At 36.1% G+C, this 18,782-nt stretch overlaps 1 protein-coding gene across 1 annotated transcript in view; it reads right to left on the reverse strand.

Annotated features, from left to right (window-relative positions):
• LOC125241851 (Down syndrome cell adhesion molecule-like protein Dscam2) overlaps positions 1–8,929 on the reverse strand; it is an 87,593-nt gene extending 78,664 nt beyond the window's left edge. The window contains 2 exon segments of the mRNA XM_048150533.1: positions 552–618; positions 8,795–8,929. Coding sequence (XP_048006490.1) covers positions 552–618; positions 8,795–8,840 — 113 coding nt within the window. The 5' untranslated portion in view covers positions 8,841–8,929.
• Between the last annotated feature and the right edge of the window lie 9,853 nt (positions 8,930–18,782).

An 18,782-nucleotide genomic window follows, 5' to 3' on the forward strand; every position in this document is an offset into this window, starting at 1 on the left:
CCCTAGGGTCTCATTACACGAGTAAGCACCTATAGGTTATCTGCGACGTTACAGTCTCTATCGAGATTCAGGACGTGGAAGACAACATATATAATTATATATATATGGCGTTATTCATAAACGTTTTATAAACCTAAATTAGCTAATGATAGTTTGTCATTATCTGTCATGTTGACATATGTATTTGTGAGAATGGGACAAAACACTTTTTAACTAATCAATTCAGTAACTTTTTTATGAATAAGCGGGATAGTCTTTAGGATATACAAGGCTCTTTGCATTGCAACTCTTGTCTTTAGAATAGGTTAGCCTCACGGACATCAAGATTGGTGCCAACACAGCAGCAACACTGACATCTGAGTGGTGTATTGACAGCCAAGCGTGCACACTAACGTCACTAACGCAACTAGTTGCAACCAATCACGCGTGAGATTTGATCTCATCGACCAATCACGTTCTAGCATTCCACCTACGCACACGAAACCAGAACGTTCAGTCGTAATTATAAACTTTTCACTTTAAATTCTTTTTATTTTTAATTTATTACTCACCTCTGAAAAATAAAGGTTTCCGGAGCTTCGCTTAGAAAAGAGTACTTCTTCGTTGAAGAGGTGACATCTGAAACAGAAGGGTTTTTTATTAACCGACATTTTAATCAAAGCATTTGAATAAATATGGGGCTTCCAGCATATTTATAAATCTTGAAATAAATGAACTCTGTCCTTGAATCGAGTCAAACGGTCATTTTAAGGACAAAAAACAAACTAAATAAATAAAAGTGTCATATTTTAGGTTTCTGAGGTTATTTTTAGAAAAACAATGTATCTTCGCTTAAGTAAGATTTAGATACATTATAGACCTTCTTTTGTGTTAGCGGTAAGAGAGTGCGACTTTCTATCTGAAGGTCGCAGGTTCGAACCCCTGCTCGTACCAATGAGTTTTTCGGAACTTATGTGCGAAATATCATTTGATATTCGCCAGTCGCTTTTCGGTGAAGGAAAACATCCTAAGGCAACCGGGCTAATCCCAATAAGGCCTAGTTACCCTTCGGGTTGGAAGGTCAGGTGGCAGTCGCTTTCTTAAAACTAGTGTCTACGCCAAATCTTGGGATTAGTTGTCAAAAGCGGACCCCAGGCTCCCACGAGCCGTGTCATATACCGGGATAACGCAAGGAGGATGCTGATGATAGACATTCTTTTCTTTTGTGGCGCGTTCATCATTGACGTGTTTTTAGAGAAATCTCATTGACTGCATTAGATAAGACAAGTATTTTACTGGTTGAATGTGATTTCCGAAAATTGCCTTACCTTTTACTACGTCTCGATACAGATAGAAGCTTACTTAAAATAATTATTTCTAAAAATATATTTTATTAAAAAAAACATAAGTAGTACATAAAATACTAAGTGGCAGCACTCGTAAACAAGATATCTTCCACAGGCACGGACTCAGAGCTTCGTTATTTTCACGCTGTGTTCACATGGCAGCGGGATTGTTCAACGACTGTGTTTCTGATAAAACTCGCTTTGAAATGACGTTTACTTCTATAAAATGTTTTTTAAATAAGCTGGGTAGGTACTAGGTACATAGCTTATTTAAAAATACCTAGCTTACAAACAATTTATGCTACCTAAATTTACATAATTATGACAATGACTTGAAAAAAAAATAAGGTAACAACGAACATAATTATTATATTTGTAGAGTAGTTAAAACCAATCCCAAAATGGCTTTAAATGTGTTTTTTTTGTCTGTTTACATATCGAAGTTTTGTAAAATACTTTTCTATGAAACGTCTATGTGTAAACAGAAAAAAAAATGGTCATCCTAAACTCTTAAGGTTAGACATAACTTACATTTCTATTTACATGTATTTTTTATTGAATCTCTTTATTTACATGAACATATTTACATAATTATATAAGAAACTAAGACTAAACTTAAAAGCTAGCTAATGTCTAATTTACATATATAGTAAACCGATAAACGACAGAATTATAAACACAAGTTTTCAAATTGATATGACAAATAAATACTTATTTAAGATAATGACCTACTTGTTTTACGATAATAATGACTGCCATAAAACTTTCACAGGCTTGAATATGCGTCCCATCCCTAAGTGAATAAGTTTATCAACTCAACTTACGGAATCAAACATAATAATAAAACTTAGCCTCTTGGCAACGCCAATGGCGGATTGCGGCCTACGTTACGAATATATTCAAACTCGAGTGATTCGGGTCGCGAGGGTGCTGTGAGTTTCGACTCGAGTTTCAAACTTGGGACCAACAAGCGGGATAATACTGTCGAGAGATATTACAAGTATATTAGAGCGACAGACATGGTTAACACATTGGAGAAACATTTAGCAGTACCCGATGAAAAACAATAACACATATTTATCGATATTGGTGCAATTATTCTTTCACATTTTTAAGATAATATTTTGTTATTCATCCATTTATTTAATGTATCATCATTTACTTACCAATTTAAATTTAAGTCAACCTGAACTCTGAATGTTTATTTTCTGGTTAAAATACACATTTTATCACTACTGAACAGATTTTCAGGTGGTTTTTAACTTATGAATAGAATGGTTCTTGAAGAAGGCTAAGTTATAATTTTTAAGAAAAAAAAACCGTCGCCTGAAAGCTACTTGCGAATGTTGGATTATGTAGAAATGTGTAAGTATTTTTTAAAACTGCTTTTAATGCTTTAATTATTAGATGACAACACAAATGAATATACGTATAACGTTAAGGTTTGAGGAGTTTCCTCAATTCCTCATGAATCCGATTATATTATAAGAAATCGAAGCTTGACAAACTTTGACTTGAAAACTCAATATGCTTAACAAACATAACTAAATAAATGTCACTGTTCTGAACTTAAATGCATGGTTTTCTTACAAAAATACCAAAGTCACTTCATAGTGCCGTTCAGATTTGAGGAGTTCGGTTCTGACTATCATCAGCAGTTCCACTGCACCAAATGTCACTGTTCTGGACGTAAGTGCATGCTGTTATTATAAAAATACCAAAGTCACTATAAGCGTGCCCTTCAGATTTGAGGAGTTCGGTTCTACCATCATCAGAAGTTCCACTGTACCAAATGTCACTGTTCTAGACGTAAGCGCATGCTGTTCTTATAAAAATGGCAAAGTCACTATAAGCGTGCCGTTCAGATTTGAGGAGTTTGGTTCTGGCCATCATCAGCAGTTCCACTGCACCAAATGTCACTGTTCCGTACCTAAATGCATACTATTCCTTTAAAAACACAAAAATCAACATATGTATGCCTTTCAGATTCGAGGAGTTCCCTCGATTTCTCCAGGATCCCATCATCAGAACTGGGTTCTGAGAAAAATGGGACCAATCTGTATGCATATACATTCAATGAAAAAAAAATTCAAAATCGGTCCAGTAACGACGGAGATATCGAGGAACAAACATTAAAAAAAAAAAACATACAGACGACTTGATAACCGTCCTTCTTGAGAGATATGAGGCGACGGTTAAAAATATAATTAGTTTAGTTTTTAATTCATTGTAATAACTGGTAATAATCAAATCAGTAAAAATGACGCGACAATAGGTATATGGTAAAATTGTATAGGTCTACAAAAAAGCCTGCAATGGCATATGTCTATATTTTACGGGTAACTTACTATCGTCATTTTTATAATTCAATCACCGTGCGTAGCCGGGGCAGCCCGCTAGTTGTTTAAATGTGTAGTTAACAAACCTAAAAGCAAGCTTAAATCTTAACATTATATAAATCAAGGACCATAATTATACCGGGACAGACAAAGCCCATACAAAAAAGCGTACCCTGAAATGTATGGGCCTTTTAGGCTTAAAACTAGATGGCGCTGTTTCGCAGCCTGGAAGTGGCCAATATTATATTTCATCCAAATATTTTTGTGTTTTTATTTTTTTTATAAGAACAAATGACATGCTTCTGATATGACATCATGATATCACGTCAATACACATTTTGAAAAAAAAAATTGTACGCAGCAACATTCATTAGTGTAGTTATGATATTATTTAATAGGTGGCGCTAAAAATTAAGGTACGATTCTTAGTATGAAGATTGTAAATCATATAATATAAATTATCCTTGATATAAATCAATATGTCTCACAGAACAAAATATTCTGATTATGGCTAATTAATGTGTGGTAAATTTCAAAATATGAATGCTAACTTTATAGAACCGCACTAGTTACCTAAGTCAACAGTTTCCACATCACTAGCTTCCATGACATGTGACGTTCTTGCCAAGTTGGTAATTGGCCAAGTTTTAATGACGTCACCAAGTTGGCTCAATCTGTTAAACTCGGCTCATTATGGTTCGAGTGCGGCCCTGTATTTTATGGCATATTACGCTTAGTGGATGTTTTTATATGTCTTCGTTCTAGTACTTGAGGTTAGATTACTCGTTTTGCGAAACTTCCAGGGCCCTTTAAGATGGTTTATTAGTGAATCATGATATACATGATAATTTTAGGGAATTACGTAAGTAAGTATCCGATCCGGCCTTTTGCATAGTGGCCCTGCCTACTACGCCGCAGTCCCGGTAAGGGTAATTTTGCGTGATATTAACTGTCAGTTACTGTGGTCAATAGTGTTAAAATTATGTTATTGTAAATATATCACCTGAAGTTTAATTGTAACAAATTAATAGATCGTTTCATGCACGAAGACACATGCACTGTAATGGCGTATCTTCGTCATATATCATACATTTAAAGGTTGTATCTTGTATCTGATAAAATATCGCAACATCATCGTAAAAAACACGATTTATAAAGTAATATTCCAATACCGATTCGTCTTTACGCTATGCATAAATTATCCATTATTTTGCATACGTGAGCAGTAAAAGAGAATACCAAAACACCGTAAATTCCAAAGAAGCATCGCCTGAGAAGATTAAAAAAGCTATCTAGGCTACATCTGTACCGCCATTCAACGCGAATTCAATGGCGGGCGAACTTGTGTGGAAGTCTTGGCAGCAGTTTAAGAAACACTGAGCATGCGGGTAGAAATGTGGGGCACATTTTGGGATAGAATGGTTAGTGAGTTTGGTTTTAGAAAACTTGAGCAGGGCAAACACACTTGATAGGCGACAGTATCTCATCCAGTATTTGCTCTACAGGGTTTTTAATCGTAGCCAAGTTCACAATCGTTTTACGTCAGCGTTTCCCTCTGATGTCTTTCGCTCTTCTGTAGTAGCGCAACAGAGCCAGACTGCGTTTCGATCGGCGTCTAGCGTCAACGATTGTCATTTCGGCTACGGATGGTTGGTGTAGACCGTAGGCCGGCTTAAGGTTCGAACTTTTCCAAGTGCTACTTGAGCACCAACAACAGTTTGTTGAGTTACGGCTTGCGTGGGCGACGGTCGCGCGATGGTCGCGCGACGGCGATGCGACGCATACGAAATCAAACCTTATCGATATGGAAGTATGAGACGCGACGGCGACCGTCGCCCACGCAAGACACGGCGTTGTCGTGGGACTTAAACATTATGTGTAAAAATCTCGAGAACCTATTGAATAAAAAATGCTACAATGAATTTTCAAGTATCATTATAAAATTGATTAGGAGTTACACGAAAGCGGAACTTAGTTCCTACAATCTTTACATATTTACATTAGATGAACATTAGGTATATGCACGCCATTGTACGGCGCATACATTGTAAAAATGTTATATCACCCAGATATATTTTGACGTTCATACGTTGGAAGAGCGCCAGTTCTTTTCGCCCCAGGGACCGTAACGAGGCGTAAACAACCCCATTAGGATACATACCCCCACTTTGTATATTACGAGCTCATATAGAATCAACAAGTTATAGGTCAACTCACGCTTTCGTAGATTACTAAACACCTAAAAAAGAAGTCAACTTACTCGTGCATAAGTTCCAGCCTGATTCAAATTTTTATAAATGTCGAAAATCTGATCTGGATTAAATCTGAGAATATAGATCGGATATGTCGTCGTGTGTTGAACGTGACATTTCTTCTATCAAAACTCCTGATAGACAACCGAATAAGTTTGTCTAACAGACCCTTTAGCACAACTTGCCTTGTCGCGTGCGAGTCCATATTATATCAAGCGCGACTTCAAGTATGGAGTCGCGGGCGACAAGGCAAGTTGTGCTCTTGTGCTAGAGGGGCCAAACTACTATTTTTAAAGAAATATTTTTTTTTGGCGTTTATTTGGTGAATTGGTTGCTATGATAATATTTTGTTATTACCTATTGCGCATGCAGATTTAATTTAACTTGTTTATCTGTCAGAAGAAATAGGCGGCACTTTTGAAAATATTATTCCTAGGGTCGGTCTTTCCGATCTTTCATATACATATCTTGATTTTTTCGCCGTTTTCTGCTTACGAAATTGGTTTGCCATTGTTGATTTGGTATGTAGAGGTACTGTACTTACTGATCAAATATGTATATTTTTTGGGTACTTATTAGAAGTTCATTGAATATTCATTTAATTTACGATGCGTATAATAATATGTACCGTAGGTAGTTGAATGAAATGAATATTCGACAAAGTTTTAATTAATACCCAAAACTATACCTCCGGTTAATTAATTTTCATACGGTAGATTTCCTGTGCGATGTATTTTACACAAACGAAATAACATTGAAATAAAATATTGGTAATGAGTTTGCATCAATAAATCTTTATTATACAATTCGAATTGGCCATCTTCCTCGCAAATGGATGGCATTAAATATTGCGTTGCACGTTTTTCGTTTTATTGCCTCAAATGACCTATACGTTGAAATATTTTTTACATACCAGTTCTTACTAAAATTATTTTGGGTAAGAATTTCTAAGGCACTTAAACACTAGTATAAAATAGCCTGTTTAACTGTATTGGCATTCAACATATTATTTGGGTACGAGTGTCACACACCACTACAAGAGTCAAACCAAGCTAAGTTGACAACAATTTTCATACAATCATAAATATCTAACTCATTTTTTAGGGTTCCGTAGTCAACTAGGAACCCTTATAGTTTCGCCATGTCTGTCTGTCCGTCCGTCCATCCGTCCGCGGATAATCTCAGTAACCGTAAGCACTAGAAAGCTGAAATTTGGTACCAATATGAATATCATTCACGCCAACAAAGTGCAAAAATAAAAAAAGGAAAAAAATGTTTTATTAGGGTACCCCCCCTACATGTAAAGTGGGGGCTGATATTTTTTTTCATTCCAACCCCAACGTGTGATATATTGTTGGATAGGTATTTAAAAATGAATAAGGGTTTACTTAGATCGTTTTTTGATAATATTAATATTTTCGGAAATAATCGCTCCTAAAGGAAAAAAAAGTGCGTCCCCCCCTCTAACTTTTGAACCATATGTTTAAAAAATATGAAAAAAATCACAAAAGTAGAACTTTATAAAAACTGTCTAGGAAAATTGTTTTGAACTTGATAGGTCCAGTAGTTTTTGAGAAAAATACGGAAAACTACGGAACCCTACACTGAGCGTGGCCCGACACGCTCTTGGCCGGTTTTTATGTATAGCTCTAGAAATAAGATTGTATCAAGTATTTTTGTGGCCTGCTTTTTGTGCGATGTTATTGCTAATTTTCTTTTTATTTATTATAAATGGGCTTAAAATTCCACTCCTTGGCAGTGCGCATAAGAAAAGAAGAAACAAAGCGCTTCGTGCGGATTCGCGGAATATCTACCAAGTAAGGATGGAAACCGGCTGTGCGTCTAAGAGTCTGATGGTAGAATGGGGACGGTGGAATAATCTCGTGTAGTTATTGAGTACACTCCCCGAAGTGCAACCAGTAAAACACCGACAGACTGGCGACTTTCCGCCGATGGGCCAAAAACTGTAGCTTGACCGTTAGCTTCTTGATTACCACTGATTGAATAATAGTTATTTGTTATACAAGGGGGCAAAGTTGTATTTTAACGCCGAGTGTGGAATTGAAAAACGAGCAAGTGAAAGGATTCTAGTTGAACCACGAGCGAAGCGAGTGGTTCGAGAATAGAATCCTGAACTTGCGAGTTTTTTAACACACGAGAAATAAAATACATTTGCACCCGAGTGTAACACAAAACTTTTCCCCTCACTATAGCGAGGAAACTACAACGCTAAAAATGCGTTTATCACTGCTTCCAGTAGTTCCACAGGTGGTAATTCATCTTTATTACTAGATTCACCTACTTTTATCAATTTTAAAGCAGTTAATTTGACTTTATTCAAGGTCAAATTACTTTACCCACTAGTGGATAAAATGCGTTTTTACCCGCTGGTATTAAAGGACAAAACACGTGTTTCCGAGCTAGTGAGGGGAAAATAAAATATCCTATGCGTCCAGGCGAGGACGTAAAATAGAATAGTTTTTTTAACAGTACTTATTTTAATTTTAAAAGGGTCAAAGTTGTTTTTTGTTGGTCCCAAAAATGTAAACACAAGCTAGCCTACCTTCAAAGCTAAAAGACACCACCCAGTAATAATTTTTTTCAGCATTCTGAGGAAAGTATAAAACATAAGAGATCAAACGAAACCGAACCAAATCAAATACAAGTGAAAGACATAAAATATTTACCATTCAAATTTCATCATTTGAAAGTCATTTTTGCCAGCTAACATAAGGAAACAACTCGACATTTACATGAAATTACTTTTTTACCCAACTGTGAGTAAAATTGAACTTTCTCATCAATTTTAAAACAATCAAATTTCTAGCCCTTTAGCACTTGGTGTGTTCAAAAGTATATAGGTATTTTTTCAACTTACCAGTAAACAAAACAAAAGAAAACAGAATCCAGAAGCGTACATCCATTTTGTTCAAATTACACTCATGCCAATGCCATAATATCAGTCACAAATAATGTTCAAAAAGTTTCCAGTTCACGTCAAGATTGTTCCCGCCTTTTCGAAGCGAGGGCGCGCGCGATCCCCCTGGCGGTTGTGTGCGAACTGAGGGCACTGAAACCTCCGAAGCTTTCCCACGAGCGTGTTTTTTTTAATATCTGAAAATGGAATTCCGCTTGATGGCGTGATTTAATTTGGTGGTAACCGCCTTTACCGCTAATGGTAATTGCTTGTTTCGGTTAGATTATTTATGATTTCGTTTAACACATTCATTGCCGCCGTTGTCTTGTCAGAAAAGCCGCAGAATATACGACTTTTTTCAGTTTAGTATTATTAATAAAACTAATATGTTTAGACAAAATGTGAATATAACATTAACATAGTTATTTAGGTATGTAAAATGTAAATATCTACAATATGTGCGCCTATGAAATTACGATTTATCTTTGGTTTATAAAAACTACTTATTACTTACGAGATTTGAGAAAGACATAAAATAAACTTTTGCCGGAACTTTTACTGTCTCTTTCTCTGGACTATCAAATATATCAATTTTCCTTCAAACAAAATAGTTAAGTTTTACACTGAAGTAATATGCTATCCATGTCGTATATAGATCTTATTTTAGCCGAATATTAAAGGCCGAATCAAGCCGTTAATACTACAACCAACTCACAGATTACTAATATGTAGCTAGCTATACTAACGTCACTATGCTAAGTTTATTTTACCTAACGTAGGTATGCTAAGGGAAAACGTAGATTACAGCACTCAAGTGAAGAGGTCACATTTCGCTCGGCTCAAGATGCCATGTTTCGACGGCCACGTCTCAACTCAAGTAGCGCTTTGATGATTAAAAAAAAGTTAAGATGAAAAATTGAAATTCCTCGGAATTTTTACGCTCATGCTGACTGCTGACTGAAATCATCTAAACACCTGGAAGCCTTAAGTCAGACGTAAACTTATATATTAAGACTAGCTTTTGCACGCGGCTTCGCTCGCGTTAGAAAGAGACAAAAAGTAGCCTATGTCACTCTCCATCCCTTCAACTATCTATCTATATACAAACAAACAGACACACACACTTTCCCATTTATAATATTAGTATGGATTATGATTCTGATTAATTCTTTTTTTTTTCAACAGTTAAAACAGTCAATCCCATCTTAGGTACCTGAACTTAGAAATTCCGAGATTTGGCATAGGCACTAGTTATACGCACATTATGACTGCCATCTGACCTTCCAACCCGAAGGCCTTATTGGGATTAGGTAGTCCGATTTTCTCAGGATTCATTTACAGAAAAGACTAGCAAATATTTATCAAATGACTTTTCGCGTTGAATATCTGAACTTAGAAAGTATCGATCATGTATAATGCATATCGCTTTTGAGCAAGTATTTATAAATGGTAGGTAAATAATATTTTAAAAACCTCCAATTTAATACTTTCAGAATAGAAAGACAAACAACGGAAATTCAATAGAACGGGAGTACACAAAAAAGAAACCTTATTTTCCTGTGAGGTAAAAATAAAAGGTGTCAGTCAATATCATTTTTCTGGGTCACTATATTGGGGGTAGGACTTTTCCTTCAAATTCCTAAAGTGAATTATCAAATGTCCCATAACGTGTAAGGGAGATCTGTTTTGTAGTAGTTAAACCATCAAACCTTTTTTTCACCACACTAACTGGTAAAGGCTCTCTTTACTATTCGAAAACGCATAGCAAAATTGCATTTTATTCACAAAAGTGCAAAGTAATTTCATACAAATTTTAACTTGATGTCCAAAACTGATGGATGTTGGAATTCACGTATAAATGATGATTTTGAATCACAAACGTTAAATAAATTGATGGATTTGCCTCCTTGTAAAACAAATAACTACTTATTACTACTGTAATAACAATAACAAAATACGGATGAGGATGGGCAGAGTCACGGTATGAGGTGTAGTCAAGTGATAGACAGACCCGAGTAGTAGGTAAAGCGTGAACTTTTAAGGAACTCTATTTAGTATATATTACGCCTATATATACATGGTGTTGGTTGTCGGCGTTGTTGCTGACCAAGCAATATGTGTTATGTCGCAGTAAACCATTATGTTACTGCTAAACATAGAAAGTGGCTAATATGCCATTACACTACTATTATTAACATCTGCTGAGTGATTGGAAAATGATGATGTACTTTAGTTAAGTTATATTACAGTGCCTTACAGGGTTTCATAGCTGAGCAAACAAAATGTAACCCCATGGAAGCAATAAAAATACTAATTACTAATTTCGATTTGTTAAAGTGTTAGTGTCCAGGCTTCTCAGCAAACATACCAAGCTACGGATATATAAAACCGTCATACGGCCTATCCTTATGTATGGCTGTGAGGCCTGGTCACTAACACTGAAAGAAGAAAGTCAGCTCCTGGTAGCGGAGAGAAAGATTTTTCGCAAGATCCTGGGACCTATTCAGAGAGACGATGGCACCTGGAGGGTCCGGAAAAATGCTGAGATCGAGGAGTTAGTGGCCGAACCCAATATCATCGGCGAAACGAAAGCCCACAGACTTCGCTGGTTCGGTCACTTACTCAGAATGGGAGACGATCGGGCTGTCAAGAGAGCGTTCTTGGGTCGACCGGCTGGTGGCCGCCCGGCGGGTCGACCCAGGTACCGCTGGGAGGACAGTGTGGTGGAGGATCTGCGTCGGCTTCAAGTCAGAGACTGGCAAGAGGCTGCGCAGGATCGGGACAGGTGGCGATCTCTCGTTTCGGAGGCCAAGATTCACTTTGGATCACTGAGCCACAATAGTTAGTTAGTTAGTTAGTTAGTTAATTTCGATTTAATATGGAGAAATCCCGTGGTATACATCAGCTTAGGGCTTATTATGTGATTTCTGACGTATACACGATGCTATAGTTAGAAGTTATGTAGTAAGGTGCATTAGGGTAATTCCGAAAGTCGTCTAATTACGAAAGTCGCATAAAAATCACCATTATTTCCATCATATCAAGATTCCCCTTTCGGAATTATTAGAGCATTTCTGTCATTCGGAATTACCCTAATGCACCTTATAGCAGATAATGTATAAAACTTTTCGCGCATGACAGCATCGTATGAAGATACAGATAAAACCGCAACATCGTATAGCACGAAAATTGCGACAGTAGTGTGCTCCTACGCTCTTCCTACAGCCATATTTACATAAATCGATACACGCTCTACACAAATTCTGCAGGAAATTAATATAAAATTTAATTACTTCGCTTTCGGTACTTCGGTGGCATTACTGGGCCCTGTTCGACTACTTTCATAACCAGCGCGCCATATGGCTTCTATGAGATTGTCTGTTGATAAAGTTAAAGAGAGGCATTTTACACAGAAAATGCTGATGTAATTACATATAAGTCTTAAGCACTTCCACAACTGAGACTTGTCTTATACTTAAGCATCATTTTCAATTGTTGTTAATATTTAATAACAACCAACGAAAAATAAGTCACTCATCAAATTTTTCGTTTTCGTCTTAATATGCATAATGCAGTAATAGTATCATACATATACCGAATCTCAGTGGTATTATGATATTTATGATCCCAGATGTATCTGTGGACTGCGACACTAGGATAATTTAAAGAATTCAGTAAATTCTGAATTGCTTGGGGTCCAATACATTCATTCCACGGCTCTTCTCTTTCCGAACATACTTTATCACAGTCGTACCTGTAATAACAGCGCAAACAACATTCCTTACTTTTGGAAAAAGATGTGTGTATAATTGACATGACAAATGTGAGTGCATGCAATGGCGGGATACCCCCATTTGCCAGAATTTCATTTGCCATAATTTTATTTGCCACCCTATTCAACAATCATAATATTGTTTCTCATAACATCTTATGCCATAATCATTGTTTCCCATGAAGTCAGTTTCCATAATGTCATTTGTCAGAATCATCGAAATCAGTAATTACCACATTCCATACCATCATTTGTCATCCAAATTAGCGACCCGAAATGTCAATTTCCATAATGTGATTTGGCAGAATCATCGAAATGCGTAATTATCACAGAGACGACACTACTAGAAGTACTAAAAAGAATGGGATAAGAATGAATCTGCTATCAGAGAGTAGGTTAGGTTAGAACTGTGACCACCTGAAAAATAAAACTGCTATCAGAAAGTAGGTTAGGTTAGGTTAGAACTGTGACCCCCTGGAAAATGAAACTGCTTGAAAAGTAGGTTAGGTTAGGTTAGAACTGTGACCCCCTGGAAAATGAAACTGCTATCAGAAAGTAGGTTAGGTAATAATATGGGCAATAATTAATATGGCAATAATTGCTTATGGCGTTTGAATATTATATTAAACCATATTATTGCACTTAATAATATGGCTAACAAATAGTATGGCATTGTATGATTATGGAAGGTAATGTTCGGATAAACAACCAGTATGTCATACAATTTTTATGGTAAACAAATCATTCGGGCAAATGAAATTCAGGCAAGTTAAATTCGGGCATATGAATATTATGTTAAATGACTGTCGGGCAAACAATAGACAACCATGCAATGGCAGAGTCCTTAGAAACGCAATATAGAATATTACTGGCAACGCAACGTTGCGGAGTAGGGCTGCGAGTTTAGAGACGCGCGTTAGCTAATTCTCGTGTGTGGCAGCAGCTGGTACGCCATTACTGTACATCATCTTTGTAATCGCACAGGCGTGGGGTGCCTAGTTATCGATAGGTACATTTGAGAGATAAAATTATCGATAAAACAATAACATATCAAGCAAATATATACGTCATTTCAAAGGTGTTTATACCAATTTGTGTTCCAAAAAATGACTTTTGATACCTACATTAGTAGTCATATACTTTTTACATCTTAGTCATCAGATAAAATTTAGTTTTTTGGCGAAAATATCTAATCAGATGATTAGAATGCAATTATTTTACAAGTTGTTATTGAGGTTTGCAATCGTTAACAAACCAATGTGTTTTCTCTTGAACGAATTATCTGTAGTTATAATTTATTTTTATTTTGACACATATGGAAATATTTAACCATAAAAGACAACTATATATTAGTGGTGCGTCGTGTTAAAAAAACCTATACACAAAATGCGGTGACAGTACAGAGTTCATCCATAATAAGTTACAAAGTATCGATCACAGATGTCATATATACCATAGATCAAGCAAACGTATCTACTTAGCATGTCAAATGAACTCAGTGAAATCCACTGAGTTGTCCGTCTTTACTCGCAGCTTGCAGCTTTCGGGCGTCAATTTTTGTAAGTTGAAGTCAACCAAAACATAAAAAATGCCTCGTTACGTGATATTCAATTGCAACAACACAAAAATTATGAACAATCAAGAGCCTGAGACATATTTAAAATTACAGGCAAGAATCAACTTCAGTACAAAATTTGACACGCTCGGCCCCTATACAAATATATGATTTTTTTCTTCTATCTAAATTAAGTTCTGTGGTATCGATAGTAAAGTGTACATCACTATCAAAAGGCTTGCTGTCTAAAAGCTATTAGCAGCTGCGGCGGGCACCTGCGACTGTCATTCCGCCGAAGTACCGCGGAGTAATGACAGACCTGCCATGTGACTTTACTTTGACAGCCAATAAGTGCACTGCAATCTACTTAATCGCGTTCACTTACATCTACACTTACGCGAACACAGATATTTGAAAATCACTGTAATAATATGAGGTGCTGTTTGGTTAGGTTTTAAACATTAAAGAGCTTCAGTCTATTTCGCCTCAAGGTAATAATATTATGAGCTAATAATATTAAATACTTAATGATACCTATTTATTTGTCCGGTAAGGATGACAAATATTGAAATGGATCATACTTTATTTAAAAAAAATGTCATGTTGATACAATCAATTTAATCACAAAATATTAATCTGTGATTAACTAGGCAATATATTATAAAAAAAAGTTTTTATTAATCTATTTCATTATAATATATACATTATTCTTCAAAAATTACTTAATTATTGAACCACTTTTTTTGTTCCTATGTAACAATTTCAATCGTATCACTAACCATTTTTATCATATTTAATAATTCAATTTCAATCTGTTCCACATTCCATATAAAACGAAGTAAAAACTGTACGGAATTGAAAACTATTTTTAATTCATTTCTTTTACTCACTAGCGTCCTGGGAAATGTTATTTTAGTACTACGTGCATGGATCCGTCCATTCGACTTTATTTTTTAGCGCTGGTAACATCAGTATCTTGTCACCAAGACACCCTTCCCTGAGTTTTCTCAGATTTGTTAGAAGTTAGAAACTGATTTAAATGGGTATCATCATACATTCAAATATTTACTTGATGACTTTACCAATTTTTGCAAATGCAATGTAACTTAAGTCGAATTGTACTACGATATATTGCACTGGGTTGGTACTGCAGCGCTGGTAGCCTAGCGGTAAGTACGTGCGACTTTCGTTCCAGCCAGAGGTCGCGGGTTCAAACCCCGGCTCGCACCAATGAGTTCTTCGGAATTTATATGCGAAATGTCATTTGATATTTGCCAGTCGCTTTTCGGTGAAGGAAAACATCGTGAGGAAAGGACTAGTTCCAGTAAGTTCTAGTGTATACCCTTCGGGTTGGAAGGTCAGGTGGCAGTCGCTTTCGTGAAAACTAATGCCTACGCCAAATTTTGGGATTAGTTGTCAAAGCGGACCCCAGGCTCCCATAAGCCGTGGCAAATTCCGGGATAACGCAAGGAGGATGATGATGATATTGCACTGGGTTATAAAACATAATAGGTACCTATACCAAGAATTTTTAAACGTTGTATGGAATTTGTGGTGTCTGTGTACAGAAAAATATTTTTACACAGAATGTTTGTAAGAATTTTTAATAATTATCTTAGTAAACGTCTTTTTGAAAAGACTGTCTTTTGAATAGGATTGTTTGTGATTTTAACGCGCCTGTTTACTTTACTTCTCGGTGTTGAGTTAATTCCTTCAGGATATTTTAAACTACTTTAATATCTTTAAAAAATTGAATCGACCTGTTGTTATTTGATAGGTACATTAGGTACTTACCTAATGTATGCCACTGGAGCCCGTATATTTAAACTAGCGACGTTCATGTTGTTGGGTTTCGCTTAGTCAATTAAAACTCTGGAGGCACTTAGTACCCCCTTCTACCCCTCCCACGAACCTCCCGCGTCTGATGCGGAGTGGGTACCTATTTTGAATTATTGGGTAGAATTCTATATACATACTATTTATACGGGAAAATACGATAAAAACAATATTTTGTATTTAAAACCACCAAACTAGTACAAAATCTTGTATTTTTAACTTCTGATTAGCAGAAACGTCTGCAATCGATGCCACTAGGCAAAAAAACTAGGTAAAAAAAAACTTGTATGTTCTAAAATGAACTCAAAAACATTTACTTTAATAGTTCTGAAGAAAAATGCTGGTCAGTTTAAAAAGAACGGTTTAGTTTTTGGCTTGGTGTCACAGGACCCACAGGACACGCCCGTTATATGTAGGTATCAACGGGATACCCCCATTTGCCAGAATTTCATTTGCCATAATTTTATTTGCCATCCTATTCAACAATCATAATATTGTTTCTCATAACATCTTATGCCATAATCATTGTTTACTATATTAATCTAGTGCCAGAAACTTTGTTTCCCATAAAGTCAGTTTCCATAATGTCATTTGTCAGAATCATCGAAATCCGTAATTACCACATTCCATACCATCATTTGTCATACAAATTAGCATCCAGAAAAGTCAATTTCCATAATGTGCTTTGGCAGAATCGAAAACTACTATAATAGGTACTAGAAGGACTAGAGAATGAAGCTGCTATCAGAAAGTAGGTTAGGTTAGGTTAGAACTGTGACCCCTGGAAAATGAAACTGCTATCAGAAAGTAGGTTAGGTTAGGTTAGAACTGTGAACCTCTGGAAAAGGAAACTGCTTGAAAAGTAGGTTAGGTTAGGTTAGAACTGTAACCCCGGAAAATGAAAATACTATCAGACAGTAGGTTAGGTTAGGTTAGAACTGCGACCCCTGGAAAATGAAACTGCTATCAGAAAGTAGGTTAGGTTAGGTTAGAACTGTGACCCCTGGAGAATGAAACTGCTGGAAAAGTAGGTTAGGTTAGGTTAGAACTGTGACCCCTGGAAAATGAAACTGCTACCAGAAAGTAGGTTAGGTTAGGTAATAATATGGGCAACAATTAATATGGCAATAATTGCTTATGGCGTTTGAATATTCTATGAAACCATATTATTGCACTTAATAATATGGCTAACAAATAGTATGGCATTTTATGATTATGGAAGGTAATATTCGGATAAACAACGAGTATGTCATATGATTTTTATGGTAAACAAATCATTCGGGCAAATGAAATTCAGGCAAGTTAGATTCGGGCAAATGAATATTATGTTAAATGACTGTCGGGCAAACAATAGACAACCGGTATCAACACTTGTACATTTGTAATCCTCATTAAGACGATACAGGAGGGGTCAATTCTCCATACAAACGCGCTCGACTATTTCCTCCCTGGTTTTTGAAGATAGAGCAATGATCAACACAGATTATTATTATTTTCATCTGTGTCGGACCGTTTTGATTTTTTTGATATTCTTATTTTTAAAAACGCTGGAGCCCATCAAAAATTTCCAAAAAAAGGCCTTATTGATTATGGCGCAAAAAAAGGTATAGTATTCAAAATTGTTAACAATTTGCCAAAAAAAACTAAACGGTCCGACACAGATTATTTCATTGTTATTCAGATTCTCAAATTTCATTACGATTGATTAAGTTTTGAAGGAGGAAACAGTCGAGAGCGGAACCTCGATTTTAAAGATTTTTTCGCAATATCTTTTAACTGATTTGTTCTGAATGGATAATTTTTTTTTTCGATAAATCTAGTTAATAACACTAGTATATTCAACTAAAATTTTGAAATTGAAAGGGGGCCTTTCCATTTTAGCATTTTCGCTCCTGTAGCGTCCTAAAAGGACATAAAGTCTACCGATGGCAGGGGCGGCTCACTCCGCGATTCTATCGCCGCGCTACAAGTACACGCTGGCGGCCGCGAGTTCGCGGCCTAATCAGGGGTGGCGCGCGTTCTCATAGAACACACGTTTGCACTTTCTATTGTTACTTTACGTCGCGAGTTTTTTTAAAGTTTTATATGCGATGTCCACGTATGAATGGCTAATAATGCTTAGTTAAATAGACATCATGAATAAAATAGGTCAATCTTACACAGATTTACTATTGATTAAGTCCCACGGAAAAGTTCAATAAGGCTTGTGATGTTGGGACTTACACAAAAATATATAAATACTGTATATATACCCAGAAAGTACCCAAGACAATAATAGTATAACATTTTATCTGAGTATTAATTCATTTTAATCCATAGGCAACCCTATCGTCCGACGCTGCGCACGTGCGGCTCGTTTCTTTGTTAGAATTTTGTAGGCATTTAAAAGGCGGCATTTCGTGAACATCAAAGCAGTGGGCCTTCTGTACTTGTACTATTATATATTCTGTGCCGATGGTTGGTGAAGGGTGTTGCTGTTTGTATATGAAGTACGAAAGAAATAGAACATTTGAGTCTTCATTTGAGAACTCGTAATGTTCAACAGAATATTAGTAATACATGATTTTATTATTATTAGTCTTAGTACTACTAATTTCAACAAGTTTTTTCTTGTTAGGTATTAATTTTCATTCTCTCAGCAGATGTTTCTTTAGGACACACGGGTTTAGCTCCTGCCTGAGTAAAATTAACTATTAAAATCAGAATATTTTACATTTATTGTTGTGCTCATTCTAAGTATCGTTATTTCTTCGCACTTATGTGCTACCTCCATTTAAATATTGAGT

The sequence above is a fragment of the Leguminivora glycinivorella genome, chromosome 2 (assembly GCF_023078275.1).
Source record: "Leguminivora glycinivorella isolate SPB_JAAS2020 chromosome 2, LegGlyc_1.1, whole genome shotgun sequence".
Lineage (NCBI taxonomy): Eukaryota > Metazoa > Arthropoda > Insecta > Lepidoptera > Tortricidae > Leguminivora > Leguminivora glycinivorella.